General features: G+C 37.9%; 1 protein-coding gene across 1 annotated transcript; it reads right to left on the bottom strand.

The window, feature by feature from the left end:
- Positions 1-3028: 3028 nt before the first annotated feature.
- On the bottom strand, positions 3029-16603 carry RHAG (Rh associated glycoprotein). Its single transcript, XM_035563696.1, has 10 exons — positions 16516-16603; positions 10616-10817; positions 9239-9389; positions 8904-9051; positions 7984-8147; positions 7001-7138; positions 6009-6130; positions 5275-5360; positions 4350-4423; positions 3029-3106 (listed from the first exon to the last, which is right to left on the bottom strand). Exons 1-10 carry the CDS (start codon positions 16601-16603, stop codon positions 3029-3031), a joined length of 1251 nt encoding a protein of 416 aa, XP_035419589.1.
- Positions 16604-19977: the final 3374 nt, after the last annotated feature.

Here is a 19977-nt window from a genome sequence, read left to right as displayed (position 1 = left end):
GCCTATCCCCGAGCAGCCGCCCCCCCCCACCCCCCGGCTAGCCACCCCTATATATTGTTCAGCATGATGTCAGATGGTATGGAATACCCCTTTGGCCAGTTTGGGTCAGCTGTCCTGGGTCTGTCCCCTCCCAGCTCCTGCTGCATCCCTAGCCTGCTCGCTAGCAGGACAGAGCGAGAAGCTGAAAAGTCCTTGGCTTGGTGTAAGCACTGCTCTACAACAATTAAAACATCACCATGTTATCAGCGCTCGTCTCATCCTAATCCAAAACATAGCACCCTACCAGTTACTAGGAGGAAAATTAACTCTGTCCTAACTGAAACCAGGACACAAACAAACAAAAAACTGGAGAAAATTAGCTCAGGCAAAAAGGCAAAAGGATCATTGGTCAAACTTGCTGTAAAGTTGTTAGAAGTTATCACAGTAGCTATATCACTCGTAATATGGTAATTATGTCTGCATCCTTGAAGAAAATGCTGGACACAGTTTAGTTCTAAAGTGGGAATGTTTTTAATTTTAATTTTTATTTTTATTTTTATTTTTATTAGTAAGATATTTGATACTGTCCCTCACAGCATCCTTCTGCACAAATTATCCTACAGTGAGGTAAACAAGTTCATGCTGTGCTGGGTGATGAACTGGCTTGAAGGTAGAGGGCTGTAGTGAATGGGGCCACATCTGGCTGGCAGCTGATCACCAGCAGTATTCTTCAGGGCTCTTGAAGGGACAATCCTGTTCAATGTTTTTATCAATCTGGATGATGATCTGGATGCAGGAGTGGAATGTTAGCAAGTTTTTTGATGATGCTAAACTGGGAGGTGCTGTTGACACCTTGGAGGGACGAGAGGCCTTGCAGAGGGATCTAGATAGACTGGAGCATTGGGCAACCAGCAACAGCATGAAGTTCAGCAAAGGTAACTGCTGGGTTCTGTACCTGGGACAGAGTAATATCAGACACAGGCACAACCTGGGAGTTGAGTGGCTGGAGAGCACCTCAGCAGAAAGGGATTTGGTGGTGCTCGTCAACAGCAGGCTCAACATGAGCCTGCAGTGTGTCTGGCAGCCAAAAGATCAAACTGCATTTTGGGGTGCACTAAACACAGCAGAGCCAGACGGTCATAAGTTGTGATCCTCCCCCTGTATTTAGTGTTGGTGCAGTCTCACCTTGAATATTGTGTGCAGTTCTGGGCTCCACAGAAGGAGCCCAGACCTATAAAAAAGATGTTAAGGTCCTTCAAAGCATCCAGAGGAGAACAACAGAGCTGGTGAAAGGGCTGGAAGGCATATCTTATGAGGAGAGGCTGAGGACATGTGGTTTGTCCAGTCTGGAGAAGAGGAGGCTGAGAGGTGGCCTCAGTGGTCTCTGCAGCCTCCTGAGGAGGGGAATAGAGAGGGAGGTGCCGGCCTCTGCTCCCTGGTCACTGATGGCAGGCCGTGAGGGAACAGCACAAAACTGAGCCAGGGGAAGCTCAGGCTGGGCATTAGGAGAATTTTATTTACTGTGAGGGTGCCAAAGACTGGAACAGGCTTCCTAGAGAGGTGGTTGGTGCCCCACAGCTGTCAATCCTCAATAGGCATTTGGACAACACCATCAGTAATAGGCTTTAACTTTTGGGCAGCCCTGAAGTGGTCAGGCAGCCAGACTTGATCTTTGAAGATCTCTTCCAACTGAATTATTTTATTTCTATTTCTATTATTTCTTTTTCTTGAAATATACTAATATAAAGAAGTCTAGAAAGTTCATCCATTGTAGATTGTCAGTCTGAGACATTGGTAGCTTTTGTGGTCTGAATGATGCCTGGAGGCACTGTGATCCTTCTAGATTTTAATCGTCTCTCAGTGGATTACCTCAAGTAGTTAGGCACAAATGCGTGACTCTGCTTCCGGATACTAACATTTCATAGAGTTCTTTCAGTTCCCTCAGTCTTTCTATCTCTTAACTGAGCAGTCATTATCATCACTTCTCAGGTGGAGTTAATTTACCTTAATTTAGTTTCAATTTTCTCCTTTCTTCTCTCTCTCTCTTTTTTTTTTTTTTCTTTCTGTAGGAGGTGGTGACTTCAAAGGTAGTGACTCACTGCAAAGTTCTCCACTGAGTCTTCTGTGGGTTGATAGTTGCTTTCTGACCAGTTCCTAACAACTCACACTTTTTCTTAGAGTTAACATTTAGTTCAGTTTATATCTATTGATATTAGCAGTGCTACCATTCACTCATTACTGTTGAACTTAGTAAGACAGTGTTACATAATTACCTGTTTTTCATAGCTCAATTCCTACTCAATTCTCCTATTTTGTCCATCAAACAGTCTAAATAAATACATGCCGAGTGATTTTTTTTCACCATTTCACTTCTTTCTCCTTGCAATTAATATATTAACAAATAACCTTGATACTAATTTTACTACTTAGTGTACCTTATCAGTCACTGTATTCTATGTTTTGCCATGAAAATTATTTCAACATTTTGTTCCCTGTCACAACCAATCTTCAAAATACAGCACATTCTCTCCCCTATCCAACAATAGGAAAAGACACTTTCTTAAAACGTTAATCTGGGATACTCCGGTGAAAAGCTTGTTAGAATCCAAATAAACAACGTTAATTAATTTCTTCATTGCCATCTGCATGTTTACATCTATGCAGTTGAAAGATGTGACTGTAATTCAGAAATCTTGCAATTAAATATGGCATCCTGTTATAGGCTTGAAACAAAGTTTTTTTCAATGGCTATATTGACTCGATAACAAATGGTAAAATACAGATAACTGTAGAGCAAATTTTTTTTTCTTTTGTCTTCTCTTCATTCTAGATGAATAAATATGTTGGAAAGATCTAATTGATTCACTAGAACTTGGCGTAATGGCAATGTATGTTAAAATCAAGCTTGTTTTATATTACAAAAATATAGCTACTTACAACCCCTTCTAGAAAAACAAGCATGGTTAAGACAGTACTTGAATGTTGTTTTTTAGCTTTAGAAACTGAAAAGAAGATCATTAGGATGTATGCTAGAGATGAATTGTTTTTTCTACATGGTAGCTTCAAATCTGCTGTGCTCATCATAGTTGTTGGAGTGAACTGCATGCAGTTTCTCTTCTTCTGGAACCTGTCATGAAAAACAGAGAACAGTTCAGTTGATGAGATAGATTTCCTTTTGTCATAAGAGGAGACTAAAGTGCACTGAGAAGGTCATTCTCTTAGTATATATTATGTATCTGTTAACAGTGAGTAGTTTACTGACACTAAAGAACCTTCAAGTGAGCAGGGTTGTGTTACTATCACTGGTCAATACAGGCTGTGAATTATTCAATTGCACTCTAAAATTCTAATTTTCCTGTCATTTTTTATCACTTATATAAAACCATTGCTTGTGACTTTTCCAAGGTCCAACAGCAAATAGTTTACAGAGCTCTCATTAAAAGTTTATCTTCTTTTTTTTTTCTTTTTTCTTTTTTTTCTTTTTTCCCCCTGATTGTCATACCTACAGTTGATATTTTGGCTTATAACTTCCTGTTGGACCACAAACTTTCTCTGACCAAAAGCCAAAATGCATAGTTTGTACTGTAGTTTAATTCATTTAAAAATAATAAAATGTCATTTGAGGTTCACAACATTTTATTTACATTGAATTTATATACAGTATAGACCTTTACCTCTGAGTTAGGTGATGAAGGGTCCTTCATTGTCAGTGAGGAATAGACAAACTTTCTAGATTTTAATTCATGTAACCCTAACAGAGATCTGGAATGATTCAAATGAACCGCAGCCTGAAGCTCTCTCTTAATTGAGTATAAAGGGATCCTAGCAGGGCTACTTCAGGTGTACTTGTTTCTTAGCCCCATCATCTGTGTCTTCATTCATAAAACAATAGTGACAGTTCTGAGCAATAACCTTGGTGGTCAGATCATTCAACCAGGAAGCAGAAGAGCTTCTTCTCAGCCTAAGAGAGACTGTCTCTACAAATACTGAAGAAATGCTCTAAATTTAATTCAGTATGAAATTCTAGATAGCACTAGAAATGCAGCACCATTTAGCCAAGAACGCAAGTATCATGTGTTTAAACTACAACAGGGAAGAGGAGACTGGACAGAGTAAGCGGTTAAGAGATAAAGAGCTTCACTCAGGTCTCAGTTTGTTGGCTGACTTTCTGCTTTTTGTTCAAGGTTTGTCCCATGTAAAAGGCATGACCAGGTAGCAAGTCCAGTATAGATCATGAAGGTGGACTTGATAAATTCATGACCTAAGGCAGGGCAACATTTTTGAAAGCTGACTCGTGCAAACCTAAGTGTGCTGTACCTCTTCCAACATAATGAAAATAATGCTCCTTTTGACAGTGCTTTGTATCTTACCTCCCAATAAATAGAGTCATCAAAGCAGTTCTTGTCAGATACTTGTCCCAGGAAGGGCAGCTTTAGAATAGCACCTACAGGTAAAAGTCAAAACCAACCAAACAAGCAAACAGCAATGACAACAACAACAACAAAAACAAACAAACAAAAAAACCCACAAAAATATTCTTCAGATGTGCTATGGGGAGTCTTCTAAGCCTCCCATTATCAGGTTTCTCATTATAAGAAGTGACACTGGCTTTTTCACATTGACTTTAGTAACAACTTGGCTTTAATTGCTCACCCACCAGGTTTTAGACTGGAATTTTATTTCAGTCTGAATTTTTGTTTGGAAATTTAGCTAAATTTAGCTAAAAGAAACCACTAAATTATTTCAGCTGATTCTTCTCCGTATATAAGGCAGAAGGGATTGGAAGTACATGCAGAAATCTAGTGTCCTTTGAGTTCCCTCTGGGCCTGGGCCAGACATGTATCTCCTGTAAATCCTGTGTCATATCTACCAGTCCACCATAGATGTCTCAGAGACCCTGTGGCATCTCAAATAGCACAAGACACCTATGTATAAATAACAGAATCACATGGGAACATGTGACACCTAAAGGTAGATGTCTTCATCTCAAACTAGTTTCTGCTCAGAATCTGAAGTTTCTGAATCTAGAACAGAACTTCATCCAGAATAATAATTTTGATTTCTATATACTACCCAATATATTTGAATTATGTATAAGGTAAGAGATCTTGGTTTTATTTGAAGACTGATCGGAAAACTGGCTTTTCCATATTTAGGCTTCTGCTAGTGCACTATCATGAAATATTTCTATTTTTCTGTTTTCTGTTTTTCTAGTTAAATTATTGATAGATTGAAATTCTCCATAAGCACACTTCTAATGTCACATATTTCAATCATCGTATGCGTTGTACTGACCTGTCAATGCACCACCAACCAGTGCAATTCCAATTGTACTGCCAAGGGCAGCAGCCTGCATGCCAGGGGTATGCAGGACACCTTTCCTAGAAAGGACAGAAAAGCAAACCATCAACAAACAGAAACTGTTAAACTCTGAGGCTGAGATTTGGTTTTACAACTTTCTGTTTGCTCTCTGCTGGATAGGATGACTCACAGGAAGATATCTGTCATTGCTGTGGCCAAGACAAAAACAGTATGGGACTGAATATGTTTTGGTTTTGTTTTAGGCTATAGTTTAAGCATAGCCTTTTCTTTGAAAAGGCTATTAATATCTTCTAAGCCTTTATAAAATGTTACCCTTTGTCAAAAAGACCGCCTTTCCATCTTCTTGTGGTCTTTTTAAGAAAGTGGAAATGGCCCATTTTGCCAATTGGGGTTTTCTTGGAAATCTTACAGTTGCCTGAATTACAATTGTAGAAGCATGGTAATGACTTTTCTACTTTTGAATGGTGTTTCTTTAATGACTGTTAGAATTTTTATTTGAGCTTTTAGGGTGGAACAAGGTTTGCATATAAACTGTATGTTAAAGGCAGGAGGATATCAAGAAGAGTCCGAATTAAACCAGAACACCATGTCCAGCATCAAATCAAAGGTGCATTTGCTGAAAATAAATCATAATTAGATCCAAGGAAAATGAAATATTAGAATAAACCTTCACTAAAAGGAACTTCTTTCTTCTTTCTATAGCTTACCCACTTTTACTTTGTATCGCGGTTACTACGATGCCTGCAATACCTCCCAGTACTCCAGGTAAACCATGTAAATTATGGACTCCACAAGTATCATGAATGTTCAGCTTGGATGCCAAAACAGGCTAAAATGAGGGGAATAATAAAGTTTATGGTGAGTTTATAGTCTCCATTATCTCTAGAATGATATTAGAAATGTCATCAGATATTTAGAATGATATAAGAAAGTAACATAGAACAAGAAACAACAACAATTAACCTACTTAATGTACACAAAGTTTAGCCTTAAAACCTGCTAACTTCTCATTGATTGTGATGTTATATATGGAGAAAAAAATCAGATGAATACAGGTAACGGTACAAATGTTCAAGTTACCAACACAAATAGAACACATGAAACTTCAGTGATATTCCCAATCTTTTCAGCCACTGCAGCAAAGGTTGACAGCAGTGGCTAAGTAATGCATACGTACCTGGTTTAAGTCTACTAGTCAGATATTTTCTTCCAGGATGTTGCTCCAATATGAAATGCCAGTTCAGACAGTGTTAGTCAGAATATTTTGTTTTACATAAGGAACACTTCCATTTTGTACTTCAAAAGTATTTTCAGTTACAGAACTATTTAGATACTTTAAAAGACTGAAATTTAATTAGTACTATTTCACTGATATGAAATATGGTTCTTCTGGGGGAGGTTGTTCATGAAACATAGGGTTGGAGCAAAATTCAAGCAGCTCCTTTGAACAGAAATCCTAGCTTTAATGAACTCTAATATCTATGTAATCTTTCTATGTTTTTAGCTAGATGATGGAATGAAGTTATCTCATAAGCACGTATTTAAGTTACACCCACTTCAAAATATTGGTTGACTATAACTTACTTTCTGTAGTGTATTAGCCAGTTTCTAAACTTCCTTTCTAGTAAATTATGGGAGTTTCAGTAAAGTCACTGAAGTAGTAAATAAATGAGAGCAGAGGCAGGTCCTAGGTACTCACAGTCAGGAAATGGAATCCGAGGACAGAGATGATTCCAGCAATTGCCCCAATGCACATAGCAGCAAAAGGGTGGATTAACAGGTCTGCACATGTACCCACTGCTACTCCTCCTGCCAGGGTGGCATTTTGAACAAGAACCTGCACAGAGTATATAGAAGTGGAGATGCTAGACATTGAATAGAGGCTTGTTTTGGGGCTGAATGACTTGCAAAGGATTTTTCCAATGAAGCACAAGCAGGAATTTAAAATGGAGTTCCCTGTTACATACTGAGAGTGTTGGTTCAAAGCTGCTCTAAGCCGGTTTAACTGGCGCAAGTGTAATGTAGCCCATCATTTGCAAAGTCACTAAAGGTCATTTGACCTATCAGGAAACCAGGCTAAGCCAGTGAAAATTACATCCTACATCAACAGATGAAAATATTTTGCCAGGTTATTGAACTGTGCCAGCTCACACTGGGCTTAGATGAGCACTACAACTGCTTGAAAGAACTGGGTGAAAACCTAGGGCTGAATTTTACGGTAAGGTAACAAAAATATGGGACCCTGGCAACCTCAACCTAATTTGGTTTTCCCGGTTGTGCAGCTGCACTACGAGATTGTGAGGGAATACATTGAGAGACCTATTTTGCCTATTGCAAAACAATAACCCATGTAGGATTGTCTTTGGAATAAGACAAAAAAGTCCACCTGAATGTTGGACCAAAGTCTCTATGGTCTAGCAGGTTCTGTGGCCAAGAGAGAACAAGGGAGGGGGACTATCATGATGATGTCTAAGAGCTATCTACTCTTCAGATGTAGTGATCCCACTGAAAAACCAGATCACATGCCTAAAGCAGGGTGTGTTGACTCAGGGTCCAATCCGACATTGTAGCTTTTAGAAGGATAATAGTCCTAATTTTGTAAACAGTTGGGAACCATCCTAATTATCCTTATTGTAGAGGGGTGACTTGTAGAGGGGTGACAGATTGTGGTGTGACTCTTACCATGCTGAATTTGCCTCTTTTATCCACCAGGCTGGAGAGGGCAAACGTTACGACAGTACTTGCAGCCAAGGAGTAGTAAGTGTTGATAATTGCTTTAGTCCTGTCATCCTGAGCTGCAATGGCGGAGTTAAAAGTGGGCCAAAAAATCCAAAGGAACAGGGTACCTGGATGGACATAAGCCAACACAAAATAAAGACTATTCAGTCCCAAGGGCATTTCCCTGTGAAAGATCCAACACAACAGAACTAACTACAAGAAACAAGGGAGATAGTCAACAAGAAATACGAAACAACCAAAATGCTGAAAGAAATAACAGTATATGCAGATGCATCTGACACTGGCAACTGGGGTTTTGACATCTGATGAATCTTACTGGAAGACTGTTGTAACCCTTTGTCATACTCCACGTGCTGTTAGAACTCAAAATCACTGTAAAAATGCAAGAATATGATGTATTAACAAAAGAGTTCACATATAAATCTTTTGTCATTTATTGATTTAACTGATAGTTTTAGTGGATAAATTGATCTATGAACAGCTCTCTTGCACAGATAGATGACTGTCCCGTTCAGCAAACCATATGGGCATAGGGACAGAGCAGAGCTCTAAATACTTTCATTAATTATGGCCTATTTCTATGGAAATGTTTCTTATAACAGAAGATTTCATGAAAAAGGGAGTCACCGCTAATGTACAGTGAGCATTCATCTTTAATTTGATCTTCTTAGGAAAGAAAAGCAAAAATATGTTTCCCCGAAAACTGTGCACATGTCAGAAAAAAAAAAAGACTATGCTTCTAGGAGTGTACTTAAGAAAATGAATGCTAGGTAATAATAGGGAATTATTAAAACACAGGGATAAAAAAGGGATGGAAATCTGATCAGTTTTTGCTATTACTTCCCTGTGCTTCTTTTACTTACCAATCATGGCAAATAAGTCGGAGTGATAGGTAGATTCTTCATTTTCATGCTTGTTTTTCAAACCAGGACGATATAAAACCAGGCTTGCGGCCAAACCAAAATAAGCTCCAAAAGCATGGATAGTCATCGAGGCTCCAACATCTGTGGCCTGTATCAGGGATCCAAAATAATACCAATAAATTTATACAACAAAAAGATGAGGATTTGATGAAGGGGCAGTCTGCATGACTTTAATAGCTTATTTTCTATGGTAAAAACAAGAATATATAAACTGGAAGTGTTACAAAGTGAAATCATGTTTTAAACAGAAAACAATTACTGCTAAATAGTTGTACCTGAAATATTTCTGTTACTAGATGTTCATTGCATGCAAAAATTGTGATCTCCAGAATTGTCAAGATCAGCATCTGAACAGGGCTTGTTTTCCCCAGGACTGCTCCAAATGAAATCAAAGCAGTTGCTGTACTGAAGTCCGCATTTATCATGCTGAAGTTAAGAAAACAAATAAAAACAAACAAACAAGAAAGGCAGAAAGGAAAATCAGTTTAATGGAACATGAAATAATCTGTATTCGAACTTGTTATATCACTAAATGATAGAGCTGTAACTCTTCAAACATAAAATCATCAAGGTCATCTTTGTGAATAAAAAGTAAATTTCCTAGAAGGGTTTTGTCCTCTTACAGATGACTGAGGAAAAAATGTGGGAAAGTTACCTCCTGCTTATACCATACATATGCTCAGCTGGTTGAAATTACAGTGAAAATTTAGAACATGTGTGTATTGAAGATATGCAGGGATATTTCCAGGTCTGACTGTTACTTGAACTTCAAAGACAAGAGGGAACTCTTAGTTTTGGTCAGACAGTTTAGCTCATTTCAAGAGCTTGGCAGGTCTTTCTGTCACTTTGCATCATGTTTGCTTTAACTGTCAGGAAGGACCAGTGTTAACGGGTTATGGAGGATGATAGAGATAAATAAAAACACAAATTGACCAAAACTTCCAGCTCTGAGTCTTTCATCAAATGCCTATTCGAAAGCATCAAGGAGCTATTCATATTATTTCTGCTTGTGCCTCAGTAATTTTTGTATGATGTTTCTTTTAAAATTGTCTACAAGTTTTCTCAGAAAGCAGAACTGCAGATGTGGAAAACACTCTGAGACCTTGGTAGAAACAAGACATGAGTGGGAGAAGGATTAAAAGTGTTTAGAGGTGTTACTTGTGAAATCTCTTATTCTATGGTTGGGGTCCAAAGCCTATTAGAGTATGATGTTTGTGCAAATAATTCCTTCAGAAATAGGAGAAAACCTCATGTGTGGACTGACACATTGTGCCAGCCTTTCGTTTGTGGCCCCATGTTTCCTGAAAGGACAGATCCTTTTGCTCCTGCTGAATGCAGGAGGGAGCTGGAGAGCTTGTGGTACTGTACTACTGCTGAAAATTTCCCAGCTTGCACAGCTCCAGAGATGCAAAGCAGTCTCTCTATATGGCTTATGTTTCATATAAAACTTAGCAGTTCAAAGTTCAACCCATGTTCCCTTGGCTCAATGCAGCAGATGTTGCCCCTTGGGAGATGAATATTGAGAGGTGGCTAGTGATGCTCTATCAAATTTTAGTGAGCTTAGAAGACTGATCTCACAGATGTTATAGTTTTATGTCTTCCTTTCATATCTTAAGGGATAGAAATGTAATTATAGGAAAATTCATATGTACCTATCAATACGAACAAAAATTTTCCCTGCTTCCATATGCCAAAATCCTTGCATCAGGGTGCCCCACTGAAGACCAAAGGCTGCAATGAGCATGTTGATACCAACACTGCTGAATCCATATTTCTTCAGAAAGGTCATCAGGAAGCCAAATCCAACAAATATCATCACATGGACATCCTGAAAGACTGAAAGAAAAAAACTGTCTGTGTATACAGTGATTACAAAAGGGGCAAATCTAGCTAGGGACAAAGAAAGATTTAATTGAAAAGAGAATGTGTTTTAAACTCATATCATCAATGTAAAATACCCTTCTATTTTTGCTGATCACCCTATGAGTTGAGTTTTTGGAAAATTATTGGTTTTATAGCTTGCTATATCTCTATAAAATGAGCACTAGATCAATCTACTGGCAAACATAATGTACCTAGAACTGTCACCTGGGCCTGAAGCTGCGGAACACCACAGCTTCCTGTCCTTACAGAAAATTTCTCTTTCCCCTCAAATAAGGATTGTTACATCCAGCATGTTCTGGCTAACTCCAAAAATGTGCATGACTTTTGTTTATGAGAATGCTTGTTGGCACAGTGCAAAAGTATGCTTGTGATTCCTAATAAAGCTCTGTACAACAGATTGAGTTCTTTTCTTGGGTACTTTTAATCTACTATGATTTTATGCCTTTTTTAAAAAATCATTTTTTAAGCTTTTAAATAGAAAGTAAATTTATCACCACAATAGGGATATTTTAAAAAAATAGTTAGTCTGAAGTTATTTATGTAATTTAATGAGCACTGAACATACCAGAGGTTCCCCCCCCCCCCCCCCATTGGTAAGAAACTCTTCAGAGAGAAAGTTATTCTTTCCATTTCTATTTTGCTGTTCCTTACATGAAAACATATTGAAAACTTGAGACATTGACCTTTTTAGTATAATATTTGGATTGAAGTAACATTTCCCATTTAGGAACTTTCAACATTCCTATAGCTTTGCTATATGCATTACCACGTTTAACCAAAAGAGGGCCCAGAAGCATAATAAGTTACCCGAGATTCTTAATAAACTCAAACTGCGTTGTCATATTCCACTCCTGACCTAGTACTGAAATGCAAGCATTCATACAGTAATATCCTTTACAGTGGTCTACACACATCTGAGATTAGTGTAGAAATGAAGGTGGTTCTCAGACATGCTCAATCCTTTTGTTTCTCCTTTAGGCTGGATATTTTCATGTTTATTTTCTGACTTCATTAATTTGAAGCGATATGGATTTCTGAGGCTCCTACAGTCCTTTGGGAGCTCCTCATTTTCCTTTGTGTTATTCAGTTTCCAGAAGTACTTTCCAAACTCCTGTGTTTTGCTTACTACTTGTTTTAAGAGGTATACAATCAAGTCTCCCATTTGGCCTTCTACTCTTTTGATGCACATGCATATTTTGTATTGTAATGCTGAGTGCAAATGAATATCTGGCTTAGAGCTCAACATATTTCTTTGCTTCAAGGGACCTTGCAAGGGATGGAAAAGATATGGTAGAGGACAGTATAAACCATGCTAATACAACCTTCCTGATCATACCAGCAACAAAGTTTTTAGTTTCCTTATGCAGGACTGCAAACACAGCTTAATTTGCTCATATTTCTGTGTCCAAGGGAGTCAGTTGGAGATGTTTAGGAAAGGTTATTAAAGTATATTTGTTGGCTGGTACTTCTGCCTGCGAACCTCTGTAAAGCCTTCTTCTCACATTTTTAAAAATAATTTTCTGTGAGTGACCCTTTAGCCACTAATAGCCACTAACCTGTGGAACCAAGGCCTTCAAGTGTGAGAAATGGCTCAGGTTGTTTGTCTGATTCTTGCAAAAATTACTTTATATGCGTGTTGATGCTTGTTAATGATAATGGACAAATACAGAACTAGAGGGCAAATCTATAGGAGATGCATGGCAACATTTACAAAAGTAGTGTTTTTATTTCACTTTAGCAGAAACAAATGGATATGTATTAAATAACCTCTTAGCATGATAAATCAAAGTGATATATGACTGCAACAGTTCTCAGTTTATATTGCTCTTGAGTTTCATATACAAAATGAGAGGTACATTTTGAAACGAACCATTGCTGCTCTTTTTATTCTTGGAACCAGCCTATGCCATTGACTTTCCAGAAAAGCTTAAGGAATAACCTAGTCAATTGTATGCATATTCACAGAACAATCAGCAAGTCTTCCTAGTCTTCCAGAGGAGATTATGGTTTGTTAACATTCAGCATGCTATTTGCTCATTTTCAATCTTCTGCTTATAATCATCACAGACAAAACAGGTAAATTGCTCTCATCAAACCAATCCCATTCATATATACAACATCTCAGTAAATCATGTCTAGATTAGTAGGAGATGTTTAAGTAACCTGACACTACACGAGCAAAAGAACAGGCTTCAAAAGCACCTTGATGGAGGTTTTTAATTCTCAAAGCCCTTCAACAAGGCTTCTATGTGCTCAGCTCTCAGTTGAAGTGCACTTTAAGAATTTTTTTTCCCCAGACCTGAAGATTAGAAGCAACATATTTCACAAACTGAGCAAAGACCTCCAAGTGGTATAGCCTATAACTTGTGCCTGAACTACCTCTTATGCCTTCTTTTAAAGAATAGTAGGTCTGGAATGATTTGAAATGATGCAGAAAACAACACAATTTGGAATGAGCTGTTTCAGGAACTAGTTGTGTTTAACAAAACATGGCACTTCTGCTCTGTGAGACAGGAAGAGAAAGAGTGGGAAAAACACTCAAGCATATCCTGAACAAAACCACTGCCCGCGGTTCTGCTAAGGCTGCCCTAGACCAACATATTAATTTCACTGCAAGGTCTCTGCATTATGGTCAGTCTCAATGCAAAGATGCTTGTGGCCACTAAGTTTATACTTAAACTGCAATTTTGCTCTGCTGAAAGGAGTAAACCTTAGAATACTGAACAAGAGATGTGTATAATTCTTTTTTTAAAGCCAAGTGTCAAAGACCAATCACATTACATTAAATGCTGGTTGCTAGCAATGAAGAAATCCTCTAGGAGTACTTGCAAAACCATCACACCCCCTTGTCTTCTCATTCTACTGGCACAGCAGACCTAAATTTGTGCATCCAATCCACTGTGCCTGTACTGACATCCTCCAGAAATAGATAAAATGCAAAGCTATGCTTTGGGAATGATTTCAGCTACGTCCCCCTTTATCTGAATGCAAAATTATGGTCGTCTTCAATTGTTTTCATCATTCTAAAGAATGAATCCAAAAATACTGAAATGCTTGGGTTTATGGTGCTGAGGTATTTAAGGCGTACAAAAGCAGGCCCAGCACTGCAGTGCTGAGAGTATAAATTGGTGCCTGGAAGGTGCAACTAAATCTGTTAGGTACAGATGATGTTACCATCTCAGAGCTCCTTGGGATAACGTGGGAAGAAGTTTGAAGCCATTATTTTGGGAACTCAGGGGAAGTCCTGATTCAAGATATATCCTAATACATCTATACAATGGTAGCATTAAATTTCTGCCAGGTCCTTCAGCAAATTATGCTCTTGTGCACACTTTGCAGATAGGGATGTTTTAGAAGAGGGTCCACTAGTGAAAATACAAGTGTTGGAAAGTCCCGTTTTTCTTCCACTTGTTTACAGTAAATCAGATTTATCTACTCTTATATCAGCATCTGCAAGTCCAACATTAGGTATGCAGTGTTTGCTTAGTTTATGTCTGTGCTAGTAAACTGAACAGCCTGGGGCCTATCCTCTGGTCAAAGGGCAAATGGCATAGCTCAACTCACATCTATACATGTTTTTCCCTCCTAAAAAAGGTTGTTCCCACCTGTACAACCTATTGTAAATAGTCCCTGCTATATGCTATGTTTAATGTCAAACTTGGGAGGAGGTCAAGGTCAAATGGCCAAAACCACTCCAGAAACTTGCTAGCAGTTCAACAGTGTGGACAACTGGGGGACCATATGCAGGTATAACACATACACGTCCTGAGCAGGAGGCATGAGAGACAGAAACGGAGACAAGGCAATTTTTCTGTCACATCTTAGACACTGGTATTAGAAAAGATTTTAGGTTATCCCTAACTGGATAGCTGACAGTTACAATGGCACAGGCAGTCTCCCTCCAGAAGATTTGAGGTTTAACAAGAAATGTACTACAGAACTGCAAAGGATCACTGATGACTATTAAGCTACTGGAATAAGCACAGGGATCCCAGGCACCTTTCTTCATTTTCCTTGGTAAAGCAAATGCCAAGAAAATGCTGAACAATTTAGTACCAGATCTTGCAGGTATGATACTCAGCCTGGAGAAGGTAATTTTCTGTATTCTTTCAGGGCAAATAGACCTTAATCTGAGTCTGAACATAGACCAAGAAAACATCCTTCTGGTTTCTTAAATTTTACCAGGATGCCCAAAGCACTATAGTTCTGTGGCTGTATTTGTTGTTATGTTGTTTTGGAGGGCAGCCAGACAAGAGATAGGTGGAGAGGCATTTTAGGAAATAGCTATATTAATAGTGCTACAGTACAATTGTATAACAATTACATATTTATAAAACAACATAATATTACATACATATGTAACTATGTAACAGTGTAACAGTGCCACAGTACAATTGTCTCTGCTGTTAAATTATTAGTGTGGTTTCTGGTATAGTTGTGGACATAGCCAAGTTATCTCGGAGAGAGAATGAGCTCTGGCATAGGCTAAGTTGCTAGCATATATATGACTAAAAGAAATTTAATCGACTGCACAAAATTAATATCAAGGATACTGCGACATTGCAGTATAGCAGATGTGAGTAATTCATGAGCTGACTTGCCTCTGGAGCTGAATTATGCCAAGCATTCACTGTTGTCTCAACTGGATAATGTTCGCTATGAGAATATAAAATGTATGACCAATGGGGATTGAAGTGACCCCAAGACCATCTTCCCCATAAAAGCCACAGAAAGGGCCCTTGGAATGAGACAAAAAGAGAGATGCATTCAAAATTAACTGAGTACTACATACAGGCAAAAATTTCTGTATCGGTATAATCATTCTTAAGAGGACTGCAATCGGGACCATAAATTGTTAAGATGTCCGAGCCAAGAAGAAGAACAGCGAACATTCATTACTGCAAGCAAGACACAGGATGCTCCTCTGCAAACTTATTTTGTCTATTTATTTACAATGGTCAACATTTTGCAGGAGAGGGAGGGAGTATGGGAGAAGTCAGCAACTACTTCTCACACTAAATGCTTTCTCCCTGAAATTCATCGAGCCTTTGCAGAACAACAAATCAATAGAAAAATTTGCAGGCTGAACTGTTACTGCCCACAGCCAAGACACTGGTGTGCTTTGAAAGGTAGGAGGGAGTTAGCCACCTTGTGACAAAAACTATTGCCTTCCATGGAGTCCAGTTTCTGCAAATTTATCTTGTACTGATGATGACTATGCTGCCCAATTTACATGTTCTGAAAAGACAACCTTTTGAAACCTGGATAACAGTAATGAAATATTCTATTATTTCACACCATTTAATACAGTAAGCAGAACTGAAGGACTGGCAAGAAACACCATCATGCATCTCTGGAAAATGCTTAAATTGTTTGAACCTGCTATGCAAACACTAAAACTATTTTCAGGACTCTCCCAAAACAGCTAACTTCTCAGCCCCCAGTTACTATTAGAATTTTATATATGCTCAATTTGAATTTATCTCTAAAGTCTGCTGCTTTCACACCTCATAAAAAGGCTTGTTTGCCCCAAAGATTGCCTTCCTTTTCAAGCTATGTTGGTCAGTCTTGTAAGTTATTCAGAAATTTTGGTTAGGATTAGTTTAAAGAAATTCTAACTTCTATAAATCTCATCAATACTTACGTGGGTGCAATATTTGGAACGGACTGTCAGTTCCATATTCCACAAATATCCCAAACAAAACAATGATGGCCACTTGTAGAAGAAGAGCGAGGATCGAGAACTTGAACCTCATGTTGGTGTCAAGGGCTGAAGGCATTGCAGGAGAGTCAGAGGCTGCAAGAGCCTGATAAAGGGTGGTCTCTTTCAGCAGAGCTGCCTAATTCAGTGGATCTGGGTGATATAGCAAAAAAAAAAAAAAAAAAGAAGAAAAAAGAAAAAGAGAGAGAGACAGGCAAAATACCCGTCACACCCACTATGGGAGGGAAACACTACAGGCCAATATTGCGATTTCTATTTCCAAGGCTATTTCTGTGTATGAAATGCTGGCTTACATATTTCTCAGTTGGTAATGTGAAACAGCTCATTTAGCAACAGATGTGTTTCTTATTGTCTTATATATATATTAAAAAGGAAGTAGCCTAGAAGAAAAGCTCACAGCCTGATTTGTTGCACTTAGTGAGGAACACAGCTACAGTCAATTGTATTTCCTGTAGTCAGTCATTTCTCCAAAATGTAGCTTTCATTTGAAAGGTAAATCATTTCTCATGTTATATGAAATATGGACAATCTCTTATCTGTTGATAATAGGATAAGATGAGCAAAGAGAATCTTGTTCCTATTTCATATTGAATGAAGCATGCATAAAGAGGGCACAAGTTCTCATTGTGAACTGCTGTTTAAAAATAAAATAATTTTAACTCCTCAAAAGAAAAAAAAAGGATCTCCCTAGCTGTAGAATATTAAAAAGAGGAATTTGAAAAAACAGTTATATTTTTCAATTTAAATTACTGCTTTTTGAATTTTCTTTAGTTCAGACAGCCAAAGTTTTCACACCAAATTTCTTACATGGTTTTAAAAAGCTCAATTTTAAAACTGTCTTATGAATAAGAGAACTAATTAAATTTCACTAAAATTATGAGAGTATGATCACTTATCCTTGAGATCCACACTGATTGTCGAACTTTGTATTGAATCTTAAAGTTTTGTGGGTTTGGGGATAATATTTTATTGATGTGATATTGATACCTTGGCCTCTGATAATCCCATATTTGGAAAACAGGCCTAAACTGTATTGTAGGGGACTTTATCTCATAAAAACGTATCCCATGAAAAAGAGGTTGATTTACATGTTTTGCAGTCTTCAGCCCACCAAACTGGGTGGTAGACGCAAGGTGATTTTTAGGTATGGTGTCCTGCTCGTGATAATTTCTGGACTGTGTCTGCTTGTCACTGGTGTTGTAATCTCAGGTAGGATAAAAATCCTGGCACTGCTCAGATTTCTAGCATAAAGGTAAAATTAAACCATTGTCTGTACAAAGTTTAAAATGATCTCAGCCTTTTCTCTTTGAAAATATGTCTGTGGCTTTGGAATTGAAAATAAATTATTCGACAAGAAGAACATACTGGTCTATCATGGAAAGAAAGTTCTACACGGCAAAGCTAAAATGAGCATATACACATTTTTTCCTTTTTAGCAACTGTATTTAATTTGAACAACTCAAAGAGAGGAAGCAGAGCTTTGTTAAAAAGCTATTGATCATCCTTGCTGTGCCACAGGATAAAACAGACGGCAGCATTTGATTGTAAAGAGCTGTAAACTCCTTCATTTGCACAGGAAGTGATTAAATGAGAACAAAATCACGAGTAAAGCTCTTTTTTTTTTTTTTAACCTACAGTTCAACCATGAATATCTCTTACTATTTGTTGCCTCATGTTTTCCCCTGTGAATATCTCACATGATGTGAGCAATCCCACATGATGTGGGATTAAATTCCCACATCATGTGGGATTAAATTCTTTCGGGGATGCAGAATAGTCTCCTAGTTGAATTCTTATTTAGAAAAGTACTTTTTATGTACTCCAATATTTATTTCATTTATTGTGCCCAGTAAATGAATCTTGATCCTGCAGCCCTACATCAGAATGGAAACTTTGCAGGAGAAAGTAGATCCTGCTTGATGACCTGATTTCTTTCACAGCTGAAGCAACAGTCATGCCAATGGCAGTCTGTATCATTTCTATCATTCCCACATCTATTTATCTATTTATTTATTTTTAATTGTCTTGTTTCTGACACAGCCTTGCCAGTTGATGGGAAACAACCATGTTCAACATCTTATTTCAAAATCCAGCAGTCCTTACATGTGCATTTAACTGCTCCGTGGTGCAATCGGAAATGTACACATCTTGAGTAGCCAGTCTTTAGTGTTAAAAAATTCCTTTGTGTCTCCCTATTAGCTTCAGCCCAATCATAACTGCTTATGGAAGTGGAAGAAGTGAGGATGTTCTTTGATAAGTATTGTTGCACATCTGGATCTATCAACTAACTTTGAGTATTTGTCTTAAATGGCTGTTGGGTTTTTCATCCTACTTCTTTGTCTGACAGAAAAATGTGGTGTTGGTGAGATATCACAACCTTAATATAAATGTGTGAAAAGTTATGGTAAACTTTCAATCTTCCAAACTAATAAAAGCAAGAGATAAAGGAGTAGTTTGAGCAATATCCTTACCTAAAGAACAAGAAAAAATCTGTGTTTAATAATCTTCCTACAAAATAGGAAGTTTATTCCTCAAACACAATTAGGAGTGGCATTCATCTTACCAGATATACACCATAGATTTCTGTATCTGACCTAACTAATAATGTTTTCCTTTTAAGTGAGGAGTGAGAAATAGGATCTTCTGAGATAAACTGATTTCATCTTAAAAGAAAGTATCTCAAACAGGTTAAATAGGTCAAATGAATGCAAGGACCTAGCACTTGATGCCCTTTTGATCATGTTTGTTGGGTATCTCAGACTCAAATCAGTCTCAGGATGTCTCCTAGAAGAGGCCCAGTGTAGTCTGGTAAAGAAGCTGGTGTGGCTAAAACACTGAGTTTGTTTTATTTCAGTCTGAGCTACGGGTATCCCTCAGCATGGATTTATACCTTGACCATGAATTGAGAGCATGCCAATCTCTAAACTACTTCTTGGTACATGCTTTTAGTGTGGACATTGTGACCAGAAAGGTAGGATAAGGTGCATCTTGTCTGCATGCTGTGACAGAAAATATTTCTTGGTCTCCTGAACTTTGAGCTGAATACGTTTTTTTTTTGTTTTTTTTTGTTTTTTTTTGAGAACATTAACATTTATCCCATTTCTGTGGTGTCACATTAGAAGAGTTATTTAATGACTCATTAACTTTTGTAATGTTTTGAGTCAGCACAACAGGTCAGAATATCCCGAATTGGAAGAGACCCTCAAGGATGATAGAGTCCACCTCCTGACACGTACTCCATCTCAAGTTGAAAGCTCAGCTCAATAAACAAGGTTTGTACATGCAGTCCTTAAATAGTTTCCTTCATCTTGAAGGGGAAAGTGACATTGAATGTATTTTTCTGACTCCCCAGATAACAATAAATTTGCCTTGTCTGGATCCATATCACTCACACTAGCCCCTAACCCA

This window comes from Cygnus atratus, chromosome 3, assembly GCF_013377495.2.
Source record: "Cygnus atratus isolate AKBS03 ecotype Queensland, Australia chromosome 3, CAtr_DNAZoo_HiC_assembly, whole genome shotgun sequence".
NCBI lineage: Eukaryota > Metazoa > Chordata > Aves > Anseriformes > Anatidae > Cygnus > Cygnus atratus.
The sequence above is the reverse complement of the archived record's forward strand: the minus strand, read 5'-3'. Positions and strand labels throughout refer to the sequence as shown.